The following is a 16,182-nucleotide window of genomic DNA, read 5'->3' as shown; positions in this document are numbered from 1 at the left end:
TCCTCTATTGTGCAATCCATTATTTGGCTGGGTGGCTGTAAAACACATCACCACACAGCACAACATAATTTTATGGTTGAAATCAACAGGTCAACAGTTGAACTCTAGGATGGCCTGTGTATCAGTGTACAAAAATAAAAAAAGTCCAAGTAAATATTAGTATGCAAACAGGACATATCATTAATGATTAAATTAACACAGATCTCCTTAATACTGTAGTAGGACTGTGAACTACCTGGAACTACTGTGCAGAATTAGTCTTTGATGTTACCTTCAGGGTTTTTAGCCTTGGCAACACGGGCAGCCGCCAGGTCAAAGTGGGCCTTATCAGCATTTTCACACAGATGAATGATGCGGCAAAGACAGTCGGCAGCAAACACTCGAGTAACCCAGCGAGGTGCCACGGAAGGTTTGGACTTGTCATCCTGACCCAGTGACGTGAACATAATGTCATCATCCATCTCATCCTTCTTCTCAGAGTCTTCATCCTCTTCCTTCCTTCTGCCACCAGACGCAACAGTCCCACCAACCTCTGCAATGCAAGACACTGTAAGGTTTCTTCATTATCGATCAAATACTTTCTCAGCATTAAAGCTTTTTCCACCAGAAAACCACATACAAGAACACAAGGAACATCCATTCTTTCCTTTCCAATTTGCAGTGTACTCTATAAGTACAGATGGATTTATTATTGCATGGAAAAAGTGAGATAGTTACAGTGAGGAAAATAAGTATTTGAACACCCTGCTATTTTGCAAGTTCTCCCACTTAGAAATCATGGAGGGGTCTGAAATTGTCATCGTAGGTGCATGTCCACTGTGAGAGACATAATCTAAAAAAAAAATCCAGAAATCACAATGTATGATTTTTTTTAACTATTTATTTGTATGATACAGCTGCAAATAAGTATTTGAACACCTGAGAAAATCAATGTTAATATTTGGTACAGTAGCCTTTGTTTGCAATTACAGAGGTCAAACGTTTCCTGTAGTTTTTCACCAGGTTTGCATACACTGCAGGAGGGATTTTGGCCCACTCCTCCACACAGATCTTCTCTAGATCAGTCAGGTTTCTGGGCTGTCGCTGAGAAACACGGAGTTTGAGCTCCCTCCAAAGATTCTCTATTGGGTTCAGGTCTGGAGACTGGCTAGGCCACGCCAGAACCTTGAAATGCTTCTTACAGAGCCACTCCTTGGTTATCCTGGCTGTGTGCTTCGGGTCATTGTCATGTTGGAAGACCCAGCCTCGACCCATCTTCAATGCTCTAACTGAGGGAAGGAGGTTGTTCCCCAAAATCTCGCAATACATGGCCCCGGTCATCCTCTCCTTAATACAGTGCAGTCAGCCCTGTCCCATGTGCAGAAAAACACCCCCAAAGCATGATGCTACCACCCCCATGCTTCACAGTAGGGATGGTGTTCTTGGGATGGTACTCATCATTCTTCTTCCTCAAAACACGGTTAGTGGAATTATGACCAAAAAGTTATATTTTGGTCTCATCTGACCACATGACTTTCTCCCATGACTCCTCTGGATCATCCAAATGGTCATTGGCAAACTTAAGACGGGCCTTGACATGTGCTGGTTTAAGCAGGGGAACCTTCCGTGCCATGCATGATTTCAAACCATGACGTCTTAGTGTATTACCAACAGTAACCTTGGAAACTGTGGTCCCAGCTCTTTTCAGGTCATTGACCAGCTCCTCCCGTGTAGTTCTGGGCTGATTTCTCACCTTTCTTAGGATCATTGAGACCCCATGAGGTGAGATCTTGCATGGAGCCCCAGTCCGAGGGAGATTGACAGTCATGTTTAGCTTCTTCCATTTTCTAATGATTGCTCCAACAGTGGACCTTTTTTCACCAAGGTGCTTGTCAATTTTCCCCGTAGCCCTTTTCAGCCTTGTGGAGGTGTACAATTTTGACTCTAGTGTCTTTGGACAGCTCTTTGGTCTTGGCCATGTTAGTAGTTGGATTCTTACTGATTGTATGGGGTGGACAGGTGTCTTTATGCAGCTAACGACCTCAAACAAGTGCATATAATTTAGGATAATAAATGGAGTGGAGGTGGACATTTTAAAGGCAGACTAACAGGTTTTTGAGGGTCAGAATTCTAGCTGATAGACAGGTGTTCAAATACTTATTTGCAGCTGTATCATACAAATAAATAGTTAAAAAAAATCATACATTGTAATTTCTGGATTTTTTTTTAGATTAGGTCTCTCACAGTGGACATGCACATACGATGACAATTTCAGACCCCTCCATGATTTCCAAGTGGGAGAACTTGCAAAATAGCAGGGTGTTCAAATACTTATTTTCCTCACTGTAAGTAATGAAGGAAACATGTAATGAAGAAACATACTCTTATTATCATCATGTAGAGAATGCAATTGGTCACTGGTCTATCATTGGATTAAATGGTCTGATGTACAGTACAGAGCAGCTCGTGGACTAAAAGTCAAGAGGGTTCTGAACAAATGTACACTCTTGTGTGACATACACGTTCTCTGGCATTTATTTATTTATTTAAATTATTGGCATTTAAAAACATCTGAGGGACATATTGCAGAGGTTTAAACCTCTAGGGGTCGACGGACGCGCCGGCGCGTCCTGCTAGATATTTACGGCATTACAGCGGAAACAACATAAAATTCTCCGTCATTTTTGGGTATACAGATAAGTGTAACACATCATTAGAGACTATAAAGGGTCTACTTTTATTTGTGTACACTCACAATAACAACAAAACCTTGTGCTTTTGTAAAATAAAGAAAATAAAAAGGGTGAGCTATCAGCAGTCTCTGTCTCCACCAGCATATTTCAGAAACACGTCACAAAAATTAACTGAAACTCCGCGAATATTTATCACACAAACATGAAACATGTGTCTAAAGAAAGCATAAAATAAAATATTCTCCTGCAATGCGATCTGTTTGAAACAAAGCGATGTACAGTTTTTACAGGTCTATCTAATTATCTGTAATGTGATCCCACCCACCAGCAGAGTGCGCCATTCATACGGTAATATGCTGAGACGATCAATGCAAATGTACACGCCCCCGACTGTGAGGTTGTAAACACATTTCATAAATTTTTCTGCGCGTTTGCAACAATACACAGGCGAGAAAGCTCCAGGATATTATGGAAGAGTTAATATTTTCCTCAGAAGAAGAGCGGGACTCCGATGAACGTTTGTATTTTGAAGAGAGACTTGATCCAGCCGAGGATACAATTTCAGACGAGTAAGTCAATTAGTTTTCATTAGTTGACATGCTATTTTATATATACATGTACATGTAAATTGTATGCTGTATGAAATAAATATGATATGTAATATGATAATGTTTAGATTATATTCTATCTAGTGTTTATGCTGCCTCATTATCAACAACAAAGCTTGTGCTTGCAAATATGTGTTCAGGTTAAATGAGTAAAATGCACTTTAAATATGCCCATATTACAAAATCAGCATATTATAATGATTTCTGAAGGATCATGTGACACTGAAGACTACACTAATGATGCTGAAAATTCAGCTTTGATCACAAATTGCATTTTACAATATATTTAAATAGAAAACGGTTCTTTTAAACTGTAAAAAGAGTTCAGAATATCAATGGTATTTCTGTATTTTGGATCAAATAAATCCAGTCTTGGTGAGCAGAAGAGACTTCTTTTAAATGGTAGTGTAGGTCTAAAATTAAGTAAAGAAAATATATAGTCAGATTACTTAACTTAAAACTTGATTTTGATCATTAAGTCTCCTCACATTCATTCTCTATCCCTCATAGAAGCCCAGGGGAGGGTCTTTGTATCCTCAGGTGTGAAAAACATCCATATTCAAGATAGGTAATATGCGAGGAGGCGTTGAACTATCAACACTAAAATTGTCTTACAAAAGTTAAATGACTATATTGTTTTTATGAATAAGTGATCAGGATGGTTCTCACATCATTTTGTATCAAAAACTCTAGGCTACAAGAGTTCTCAAAAGTCTTGTGGACAAATGTTTAGTATGTGATATATGACCTTATTTCAGTTTCAAAATTTTTGTTTTTTCAAAAACCACACATAAACATTATTTCTCAAAAATACAAAACTGTACATGCATGTTGCTCACATATTATTGTAGCCCAGTTTGTGCTGAATACAGTGTAATTAGAGTTTACCATTAATATGTTTTTAAGCAACTGAAAAAAGCACAAATGTCAAGGCATGTCAAAACTTCTCCAGGGCCCAAAATACCCTCAGACCCCAGAGGGTTAAAAAAAGGCAAAAAACATGGAACTAATAGAATCTTATAAAGCATAAGATTCATTTCATTTTTTTAGATGAAAATTCTGTAATGAGATGATTTAAATTACTCTACAGCTACAACCCATCCTTCCAGCAGGACTAGCAGTTAACTGTAAAAAAACAAATGATTCACTTCAGTTCAAATACATTGTCAATGGACAAAGGTCACCTGTAGTAGCTGCCAGAACATCTTTGCAGAGTTTGAGCCAGTGAGGAAGTTTCCCCACAGCCAGGGAGGAGAGCATGTGACCCAGTGTGTCATGAATATCTGAACACAACTTCCTGTCTGTCTCACGGTCCAGCATTCCAAACAGAACCCCTTCCAACCCAGTCTCTGTGATGTTCAGATCTGAGAAAGATAACATCACACAATTGCATAACAAAACTAGATTTGTAAATTTTCTTTAGTAATCGTTAGTGGTGTTTGTCTGTACAAATCTCGCTACCATGATACTAAGGTGTTGTTAGGCAGCTTCTAGGGTGTTCTGAGTGGTGCTAGGGCATCGTCTCTATGATATAGTGATCATTAGATATGTCTTGGTTCCATTCTTCAGTGTAAGCCCATGGGATATTCACATGTTTTATAGATAAGTAATAGCACAACTTGCTTTAATAAGTCACAGAGTTACAGCATATAGGTGCAGGAGTTATGCACTGATGTAAAATATTGAAGGTTCCGGGTTTGTTCAAATCACCAACCATAGCTATGAGCAATAGGAATAGTGATGCTTGCCTTCACACCACTAATAATTGTGTACAATGTAGCCCTGTAGAGGACCATCCACACAATTCACAGTTTGCAGTTTATAGATGGGTGATTCTTCAACTTCGGGCATGAACTGTGGGACAGTCGAAATTTAAAAAAAAAGTGATAGAATTCATTTTCAAACAACAAACATTGAAATATTTTATTTCATTCTTTGTTTAGATTATTATTGTCATATTTATTCTGTTGGTTCATGTTTTTTCATGTCTTTTATTTTCAAGTTCCTGTTAAGTGATTTCCTGTTCCCTCATGTGATCTTGTCATTTGTTTCTCTTGTTCATGTGTCTTGTTTTCATTGGTTGATTAATTTGTTATTAGTCTTGTCTTTTCATTGGTTTAAATGCATTTGTCTTGTTAACCTTGTCCTTGTATTTAAGCCCACATGTTTGCCATTGTGTTTTGTCAGGTATTGTTAATGTAACCTTGTTTGTTAGTCAAGCCAAGTCTAGTTCATGTTTATTTCATGTGTGGATTCACGGATGTTGGATATCACTTTGGTTAATAAACTGCATTTGTGTTCTCACTATGTCATTGTCAGCACTAGCAGCTACGTTACAATTATAGTATTAAAAATGTAATCATTTGTATTTTTATAATGGATTTTCACATTTTAAGATTAAATGTCTGGGTCTGAGACAAGGCGAAAACACTAAAATCGAAACATAAAAAGGCATTGGAACATTTAAAAAAAAGTTGAAATGTTTCAGTATGTCAATTTTAACGTGACCTTCATACAACAAAAATAAAAAAAGTTGAAATCTGTTTCTTCCACCCAGAGACATAAAATGGCGCCAAAGTTGAAGAAACATCCAGACATAATGTGGCACATTACATACTAAAGGTGTTGTTGTCTTTGCCGTCTCCAGCCCTCCTTGCAAGACTCATGGCGTATTCACACACCTCTGCCGCTTCTCGCTGCGCCAGCTGCCTGAGGCACGCGACAGCGGCACGACGTAACAACAGGTGAGAACTGCACAAATGCACCTGTCCAAATACACACAAAAGCATAATGATTATCTCAACCCTTTTTTTTTTTTTTTCATAAAGTAAAAGGAAATGGGAACAAAATCGCTTTTAATAGTTCAAGAGTTATTTTAAATGGCTTGTAACTGGTAAATAACACTAATTTATTTCCAGTCATTTTTCAAGAAGGCCAAGCTATAGAAAAGTGTTCTCTTTCTGATATCAGTCATGGGGCTCACTAGTTGCAACGATTGTGCACTACTTACATTTTTACGCTAGCGCAAAGAGCAAGTGTGAGCGGGTTGGAGTGTTTGCATTTTCTGTTGGTGTGTGCGTGCAAACTGAGGGTGTATTGTATGTTAATGAGGTGGCGCAGAACACAATTTGCTATTTTCCTGAGAAATAGGTAATTGTGCAAAGATGTTTGAGAAGCAAATCTAATCTCGGCACAAAGTCTAAAATCAGTTCTTGCATTTGCAGTTTGGGGATTCCACCAGCAGATCATATCAAACAGTCAGTAGATCAAAATAATAATAATTCTTCTTATTATTATAATTTTGTATAGAGCCTTTCCAAAAGTCAATGATGCTGTACAGAAATTTCACAAAACATTAAACAGAGAAACATATTACAATCACAGCATTAAAGCATGTTTCAAGCGTTCTGTAACACTGTCAAGAACACAGGCCGATAGAGAGCATGCACAGTCCAGAGGCAGGAAGAACCACAAACATCCTCTGTACTATTTCACCGCTAAACACCATAGCACTGGAACGATGGCAGACAAAACGGGAGTTCACAGCAAGGACGTAATTATTGCGCAAAAGAACGTAAGTCACAAATGGTCCAAATTTGTTTTAAATCCCTGCCATTGACACAAACATGGAAAAATGAGTTCTATTGAACTATTTATTATATGTAGGCCAAACAAGATATATAGTTCTAAATCCAAACCCCTAGATGAAAAGTTTATAGTCTTACACAAAGGCTAGGCACGAGGCTGGACAGGTTGACGTGCCGCGGGGCGAACATATGCAGCTGCTGCAGACAGGAGATGGCCGCTGCCTGAACCAGCGAATCAGAGTGATCCTGCATGATAGCGCAGCCCACGAGACATGACGACCGGATCGTAGAGATACTGCCACTGTTACCTAGAGTAAATAAACCAGAATGAGAAGAGTTAATAATAATAATAAAAATAAATGTTCAAACAGATGTCTTTGCATTGCATCTCACTGTTTTTATCAGTATCTAGCTCCATGAATGATACATTTGTAAGACATGTGTTTATAATTTTAACCGTTTTAGCCGTTTAACACAAGAACATCCAAATCCAAGTTTCACCTATTTATATATTTTCAATGCGTCTCAATCAGCTCCCTAGTTCAGTAGACAAGGCACTATCCAGGGAGTCAGCTATTTCTAGGGCTGTCCCATTTGTGAAATTGTTCCAGTGCACTGAAACATCCACTCCCTAAAAATTCCCAGAAAGAATGCATCATGAAAACCAGAGAGCATCATTGTTCCTATCATATGTTCCCTTACTGAAAATGTTGTAATGTCTTCTCAAGTCTCTCAAGTCACTAGAAGATGAGCTCAAATGTAAATGTGATGTCAAACTCTCGTTTTCTCTTTAAAAAAGATTGTTTGTTTTTAACCTTCATCCAGAATGCACAAGAAAGGGAAACAATCTTTTAAATGTGACCATTTTAAGAAGATAAAAAATGCACTCCTTTGTATTTTTATTTGTTCATTGAAGCAATTTATCTTTCATAATAGCACTTCATCTTTAAATATTTACAATGAAAAGGCAGGATAGTGTCTGTAATACGGTGATGCGTTAGTTGAACTTCAGATGCACTTGTATATGCGTCCTTGTTATCATGTGACAGGTAATTGAGTCATCAGTGTCCCGATGTTCATTGGACAGTGTTTCCCATTACTTACCTAGACTGTGGCAGGCCGCAATAGTTTCATAATGAACAGAAATATTTTTAGATCTCTTAACGCTGCAAATATTCTGCAAATGCATGCAGTGAGTTCATGATAGTTACCCTGTAGCTCTGGACCCACTGTAGTGATGAGCGCTCCGAGACAGCGGCCCAAACACTGATGCACCTCTGTGTGTGAGGGGGGGACAGTCAGCAGTAGCGTCAGCACCAGAGAGAGAGTAGGCTCAACATAACCCCGGTACATGGGCCCGCTGGAGTCCACAATGAGAGCTAGAGAGTGCAGCGCCCATGTCTAAAAGAGAACAAGGGAACACTTCAGACATCTACAGACACACAGCCGAATTAACTTCAGCTGGCGGCCACAGAGCACTCACCTGCACCTCATGACATGTGCCGTCTTGAGCCAGAGCGAGCAGTATACTGACACTGGTCTTCAGGTGCTGACCCGATCCGATGCCACCCACATACCGATGCAGACAGCCTAGAGCCAGAGAATGACCTGTCCTGGACACAACGTCACGTGCTGACTTCAATCTGTGACCAGATCAGAAACAGACAAACATGAGTTAAACAGATACCAAAGAGATCAACAAAACAGAACATACTGGGAGGGACATTTTTTTTTTTTTTTTTTAAGGTGTTATGACACTAGGAATCAAATTTTCCTTGATTTTATTGATCACTGAACTTCAAAAACTTACCGTAAGTTTCAGAACTCAAAACTACATCCCCATGTGCTAAAAGAGCATTTATTGAAGCCAAGGTCCAAAAATCAACTCAAATTAATTTCCCTACTTTGTGACATCACATGGATAAACACATCAGTGCATGACTGCCTCAACAGCAAGACATCAACACCTCTTTGATCCGCACACTGGTGCTCAGTTGGTAAACTGAAGAGGAGAGAGCAGGACAGATACTATTTCTGGTTTACCTCGGACACATTCTTGCACTATTGTTTTGTAGTTTTTATATGTAAATAACATACACTAGACAGACGTATATGCGTTTAGTGCCATTACCGCAACGTGTTAAGTTATTACTTTTAAAAAAAGACCCCCAATTTATTTCACTCTACCACTCTGCGACTTACAAGAACGCCTATTATATGTGTCCTTCACATCATGGACATGTTCATGGACCAACCTGCACCATTTTTTTTCTTGGCACTAGATGGACATTTTTGACCACTGTGATGTGTGTCATGCAATAGCCTGGATTGATGCTGACTTCCACCCTTGGAGTCGCGAGTTCGAATCCAGGGCATGCTGAGTCTCCTTAGCAGGTCTCCTTAGCAACCAAATTGTCCAGGTTGCAAGGGAGGTTAGAGTCACATGGGGTAACCTCCTCGTGGTTGCTATAATGTGTGGTTCTCGCTCTCAGTGGGATGCGTGGTGAGTTGTGCGTGGACGCTGCAGAGAATAGCGTGCACCTACACACACACTATGTCTCCATGGTAATGCTAGCCACGTGAAAAGATGTGCGGATTGATGTCTCAGACGTGGAGGCAACGGAGATTCATCCTCCGCCACCCGGACTGAGACGAGTCACTACACCACCATGAATAAAGAGCTCATTGGGCATTCCAAATTGGGGTGAAAAAGGGAGAAAAAAATTTGCACACAAAAAAAAAGACATCAAGGTAAAACAAATTTAACTTTAAAAAAACAGTCTGCTACACTCCTCTGCTGAATCTGGCTTCAAGGACCATGCCGTGTCTTGTGACATGGAAGATGTCAGATGTCTTGGAAGTTTGCAAAATATTGCATTGCTCTAAAAAGCATCTGCCGTGGCCTCTGTCGAACCATCCTAACATTAGGAAAGAGCGGTTGACATTTCGTGTCAGTCCAGAATTGTATGTGTGTTCGGCACATTTGAGAGTGGACTGCTTGTGAACCAGATACAATATGATGCAGGCTTTGTAAAAAAGAAACTGATTTGCTGCTTGCTATTGCTAGTCAGAAGCAGGTGGTGTTGGAAACCATCCCTGAGGGCTGATATGCCATAAGTTCCTTCTGGAATGAATTTCCTAAGGGTTTTTACAAGGTCAAGTGTAAACATTATTTGGAGACTTTCACGTTTTGTTTTACAACATAAACTACATGAGTCATTCCTCAAATGTAAATTATAAAGTCAATGTGTTATTTCTGCTGTATGTCAAACACAGTATTAGTATGGTGTTCCTAATAATCCTTTAGGTGAGTGTATATATATATTTTATCTGGTGGTGGCACTCTAGTGTCCTAGAGACTGCAAATATGGTATGGGGGCTATTCGTGCCCAGAAAGTACTCTTCATTTTAAAGACTTGAACGGCAGGAGAAATCAATCGCTCTTGCAACATTTAATAACATGACATATGAATTTAAGACTTGTTGCTCCGATTTAAGACCTTTTTAAAGCCTTAATTTGGAAAAGAGCAATTTAAGAATTTTTTCAGACCTGCAGAAACCCTGAACAAGTATCAAAGAGTCTAACAGATGAACTTTAACCAAATATTCTGAAAAATTACTTATTACATTTAATCATACATATTTAACATAATAGCATATAATGAATATGATGAAGAATAAGCTACTTTTTGCTTATATTAAGTTACTAAGTTGTGAACTCAAATTTAGGCAGTTAAGGATATTGCGTTACGTTTAGTGGATTTTCAAAGCAAGTTTCCAATTCTGACAGGCGCATGACTTGGTTCAAGTTCATTGTCGGTGCAGATGTTAGTTGTGATGGGATGTTTATGTTGTGGATATATATTAGATTAATGTCACATTTACAGCATGTGTTTGAATGAATTAACGTGTTAGTAAAAGTTAATTGTACAGGTGTTCGGCTATTTCAGGGATATCCCCAAAATACTATGACTGGATTATGACAATTAATTCTTTCTAGATTTTTCTTTCTTCAAAAAAATGAATGAAGAGTTAGTGCATGTTAATCGTCATGACGCACCTTTTCATCTCATCTTCGTTATCATTGACAAAAAAAAACTGTCAATTAATATTTCGTCAGTAACTAAAAACTGGACAGCTCTATAGAAACCAGAGTGTCCGACAAAATGTCTTAAAATTCAATGCTGTTGATGGACGTTGTGATGAGAGTTGAGATGAAGTTATCATTTAATGCTTTGTGACATTGTGTCTGGTTAGGACACTGTTAGAAAAGCCATTTTATTGCTTCACTGCTGAAGTGTATGTTTGCATACTTGTCAAAGCTGTGCTGTGCCATCCTGGCGATGAACGAGGCTTCTCCTACAACTTGTGCCATCCTGCCAAGTGCCTCGCCAGCAGCACAGCGCAGGATGGGGTTTGGGTTGTCCAGTGCACCCATCACGAGTGCCAAAGCGGACTTGCGCACCTCCTCTGGGCCGAGACTGCTCTTGTTCTCTGCCAGACCCTAAATCAAGAGCCCGTAAGCCAATAAACAACCATCATCCTTTGATTGAACAATTTTATGAACACAGGTTTATTTCAAGTATAGTTGCAGAAGATCAGACCTTGAGTGCGCTCAGCACTGCAGTGAATATGTTTAACTGGACGGCTTGCTGACGGACTCCTTTAGCTTGTTTAATGCATTCTGCAAAGTGATCCAGCATTTGCAACCTGAAACAAACAACAGAACATAAATCAACCATAGTGGGATCTCTTAGGTTTGAAATACTTAAAGTAGCAAAAATGATTGTTGGGCACCAGACAGGTTAAAACCTATCAATTTACATTTCCCAACTAACAAATAATCCACCAACTACACAAAACATAGGAATGCCAACATCAAATTCACAAGTTCATGTGCTAATTCACAAAATGTATTAACAGGAAATGTCATGTACTTTGCAACGCAAAATAGATTCACGTTTAGAAGTCCATTCTTAGGCCCAAAGAATATCAGAACATGTCCATCAACAAAATCAGTTCAATTGAACCCAAAATCAAACAAATAAAAATGGTTGGAGGGAGAGAAGGATTGAGGTTGATGAGAAACGGCAGTGAAAATTGTACATTTTTGGGTGAACTATCCCTTTAAAGTCAGACAGAAGCCTTGGAGTAGAAAAGTGTTTGTGTGATCTCTGACCTGTGTTTGAAAGAGACGTGAGGAAAGACCACTCCAAACAGAGCCACAGATGCATCTATCACCGACACTCCCAGCGGCAGGGGTCCAGGGACAGCCTCACCTACAGGAACTCGCAGGTATATGGAGGATGGGTCGTGCTCAAGAGCTCCACTGCCTGACGCGCTGTTGGGCTGCAGCTGTTCAAAACAAGCATGTCAAATGAACATGAACAAATCAAAGCTGCAGGCAAGAAATGACACACCTCATCTTTAAATAAAAATCGGCAAATACAACAAATTAAATCAGAAAGATTTGATTCAGAGAATGACATTTTGTATGTCTTTGTTGAAAGTTCTTACCTGATCTTCAATGGACTTATGATCAGTTTCCTGTAACCAAGAGCCCATTAACACGCTGTCGTCATAGTGACAGAGCGAGCGCAGTAGAGACGTGGTTGTGTTTGCGGAGTTATCCGTCAGTGTGAACTCTGCCACCAGCTCTCTCAACAGAGCGTTAAAACTGCCTGTCAATCATCAGCAAATCAGGAATCATAATCAGCATTCATTTAAACAGAGTTCACAGTGGCAGTACATGTCCAATGAGAGACTTACCTTCATATGTCTTGGGTGGCAGTAGAGCCAGTATGTCATAGAGTCGCAGTCGAACCATTGCAGCACTGGCCTTCAGATGAGCTCCATGAACCTTAATCACTGCAGGAACACTAAACAGCAAAACAATGCTTTAACAACTCACCCAATTATCAATGCACTACAATAAACACCAAACAAACACGCAGTTTTAATTTTAAAACTTTATTTGTTGGTGAGATTTGGCAGAATGCTGAAAAGCGTACATTGGCCTTGGACACTTAATGTATAAATGGGTTCAGGGCCATAGCAAGGAATTCTGGGTCCCCTGACTGTTTATTGCTCTGAGCCCATTATCTTAAATATGTAAAAAAATAAATAAAAAAAATACAGTATTAAAATTGTGGTGGGACCCCCTGGACTTTAGGGCCTCAAGAATCGTTACCACCTTTCACCCCACAAGCTATGGCCCTGAATGGGTTATTCTATGTCAAATCAAGAAAATTCAGCTGAAATTTGTAATTTTGTAAATACAAAAGTACACTAATGATAAATGATGATAAAAGCCAAAAAATACCATAAATCAATAGTCCATAAAGTGGAGAAAAATACTTTTGTTGTAATGATTAGACCAAATATAACTCCAGAAATATTCAAGATATCTTAAAAACCTTTTACATTCTGGTTCAGAACAAACTTCCCCATTTGTATCCTCATATAGAAGTCCCTGTGGGGCCTCTTAGTGTTGCTCCATGACTAAATTGTTCAAACGATACACATTTTCTATGGTCAAAAACCAAATGTGGGCCAAATAGTATGAAGCTTGTTTTGCTTGTCCAACAACCCAAAGGAACAAATAATATAGAAACTAGAAATGTACCTTGATTTATTCACATAAGAACAAAGTCAAAATGGTGATTTTCGAGAGCCCAAAAAAACACTACTCTTAAAAATAAGCGACACATGTGGCTCTTCAGTGCAATATCTATATGTCGCTTTTGGATTTCAGAAATGAACATCTGCAAAGCTCTGGGATGCATCATTAGGAGTCCAAACATTAAAGATGCTGAAACCTAATTGTATTCATACAGATTTTCTAAATCTTCTAAAAGTGTCTACACAGGTCAGAGACCATACATCTTGGTCCAAGTTCTTTTCCACCACTGAGCCGCCACAGTTCTGAGCAGGGAGAGGAAAGCTTCCAGTAGCATTTCCTCTTGAGCACGGTTGGGTACAGTTCAATTAGAAACCATTTCCGACCCGGCATTCTCAACATGGTTAGATAACTGTTCTGGTGAAACACCTGTAGTGACATGGCAACTCGTGGTTGGTCACTTGCCCAGATCCGTATTGGAAAAATAAATGAAAAATAAACCATAACCACGCAAACAACCCTGGATCCGTACAAAACGGCATGGTATCGTTACGAGAACCGTTTAGCCAGATGGCGAAAATACACCTTTAGAGATCCCAAATTTGGTCAGATGGTCTAGAGATGCTCCTGACACAAAAAGTGTTTTTCTCCAATTTATGGGCACAAACCATTGATATTTAATGCAACAAAGTGTGCTGAAGTCAACTGATTGTAGTAACAGACCTACCAATCTCTATGTAAAAATTAAATAATGACACTAAAGTTATTTTTGACCTGGAGTTTTGCTCATAAATCATAGGCGAAAATTGTCACGTAGAACATGTGGTTACTGATCTTTACTAAAAATCAAATGTTAAGTTCTTTACAGTTGCTTCAAAATCATTAAAAATGCCTCAGAAAAGTGAAGATAGTTCTGAGAAATCTCCAGCCCTGGCAGTAACTGAAGTAAACCTTTGGTGGATGGCAAGATTAACAAAAGAATGGCAGTCATTTCAGATAACATTATTCTTAATTGTCAAATACATAGTACTCACTGAGACATCATGGTCATGGCACACTCGATTGGCGTCATCAGTCTACGGATCACGTCCTCTGTCAGCAGTTCTGGACAATGAGCCACAAAACTGCGCATGGCTGTAAAAACCACATGACGAAATGTGACATTTTTATAGCACATATTTAACAATAAAGCCGCTAAAAAACATCAAGGATTTATCGGAGGTGTTTTACCGCACAGAGCGCCGGCTCGTCCCTCCAGCATCACCTGCCAGCTAAACGAGTCTCCTCGCGCTTTCTCTGCCTCCAGCTCCTTCTGAGAGCGCGGGAAAACGTTACGCCACAGTAGTAACATCTTGGGCAGGTGGTAGCGCACTAGTGAGGGTCCTGAGAAGATAAAACAACAATCGTGTGAAGTATGTACAATGGGACCAACTGAAATGCGTTGGCCAAACAATCCCTCTACGTACTCTTGGACTAAATAGTCTGGAAGCACTGATGTTTTTGGAGGCTGTAGTGGTTGTTGTTTCATGGACTCACCTAAAGTCATGAGGGCTCCTAACAGCAGCCAGCCGGCTTGAGTGCGCTGCAGTGACAGACGACTGTTCTGAGCTGCTGAACGCAGCAAATCTTCAGCGATACTCACCACCATCTGAAACAAACCAATTTTTCATCAGCTCTGACTTTGCAATTGAAGACATAAATCCATTTAGTTTTCCATGACCATTTTCCACCAAACAGGCTGCTGTATTTATTATTATTATATTTTATGCTCTTTTATGTTATCATTTTATGTCTCAAAGCAATCCTGTTTTTGTGGTAATGCCTGCTCTGTCTTCCTGAGTTGTAAGTTCTGTTCTCACTTCATTCGCAAAAGTTAAAGTTTTCCACAACCCTTTCTTGGGCTTTTGTCAAAACTGAGAAGTGAACGACTGCTGCTGAATTAGGGGGTTTCGTGATTCTTTAAAATGCTCTGGTTAACTTGACCCACAGATTTCCTTTAAGTGCATACTGAGTTTTTTTTGTAACCGTTTAGCCAGATTTAGCTAAGAAACTGAATCTGGAAAGCAATCCAGTTGTTCGCCACACTTGGGTCAATTGTCCATGACAAGCGTTCATTGAAAAACATCCAATAACATTTTTTGTCCATAAAAGTGATCAACTGAGAAATATTGATATATTCTCCATTGTTTACATGAGATCTCGCCTGAAAGAATTACCCTTCGTCATCGTTCTTCAACAAACTATGCAATCCGAGCAGCATTCATGTTGTAAAGCTGTATATTATCTTATATATTAGAGTCTAATAAACAAAATGAGCCTGTCTCCAAAATCTATTTTTAAAAATGCGGCGTAGTTTTATTCATAATAGCTAAGCAGTGCAGTCAGATTTTGTGTCGTCTTGAAAGGCAGAGCCTTAATTTTGCTCTGTACGCTTCCAGCGATTTTACAGAGAAAAATAGCTTGCAGGAACCTCATTTTATATTAGATCATCTTCAAATTTTAAACGTAACTTCTTTAGACTTGTGGCTTTGAGGACATTGTATTTCTGGGTTGTCTTGGCACATTTATTATTGTTTTTTTAGATTATAAAAACATGTTCAGCACAAAATATTTCCATTACTATAAACTTCAGCTTCTCTAACTTTACAAAAATAACAACACTTTGGAAATAAACCCCATTAGGAAGATATGGGCGA

The 16,182-nt window shown here is 39.1% G+C and overlaps 1 protein-coding gene across 2 annotated transcripts in view; it reads right to left on the bottom strand.

Moving 5' to 3' along the window:
- heatr5b (HEAT repeat containing 5B) overlaps positions 1-16,182 on the bottom strand; it is a 78,105-nt gene that overhangs the window by 21,098 nt on the left and 40,825 nt on the right. For both annotated transcript variants that reach the window (XM_052090188.1, XM_052090189.1), the window contains exons 11-24: positions 15,023-15,134; positions 14,717-14,869; positions 14,521-14,620; positions 12,637-12,746; positions 12,385-12,548; positions 12,047-12,222; positions 11,472-11,577; positions 11,181-11,371; positions 8,351-8,510; positions 8,079-8,268; positions 7,006-7,175; positions 5,898-6,045; positions 4,465-4,644; positions 272-532 (exon numbers count right to left, since the gene is read on the bottom strand). In XM_052090188.1, the coding sequence (XP_051946148.1) occupies positions 272-532; positions 4,465-4,644; positions 5,898-6,045; positions 7,006-7,175; positions 8,079-8,268; positions 8,351-8,510; positions 11,181-11,371; positions 11,472-11,577; positions 12,047-12,222; positions 12,385-12,548; positions 12,637-12,746; positions 14,521-14,620; positions 14,717-14,869; positions 15,023-15,134 (2,221 nt within the window). The remainder of the gene's footprint in view (positions 1-271; positions 533-4,464; positions 4,645-5,897; positions 6,046-7,005; positions 7,176-8,078; positions 8,269-8,350; positions 8,511-11,180; positions 11,372-11,471; positions 11,578-12,046; positions 12,223-12,384; positions 12,549-12,636; positions 12,747-14,520; positions 14,621-14,716; positions 14,870-15,022; positions 15,135-16,182) is intronic.

This window comes from Xyrauchen texanus, chromosome 24 (assembly GCF_025860055.1).
Source record: "Xyrauchen texanus isolate HMW12.3.18 chromosome 24, RBS_HiC_50CHRs, whole genome shotgun sequence".
NCBI lineage: Eukaryota > Metazoa > Chordata > Actinopteri > Cypriniformes > Catostomidae > Xyrauchen > Xyrauchen texanus.
This window is presented reverse-complemented; position numbering and strand designations above follow the sequence as displayed.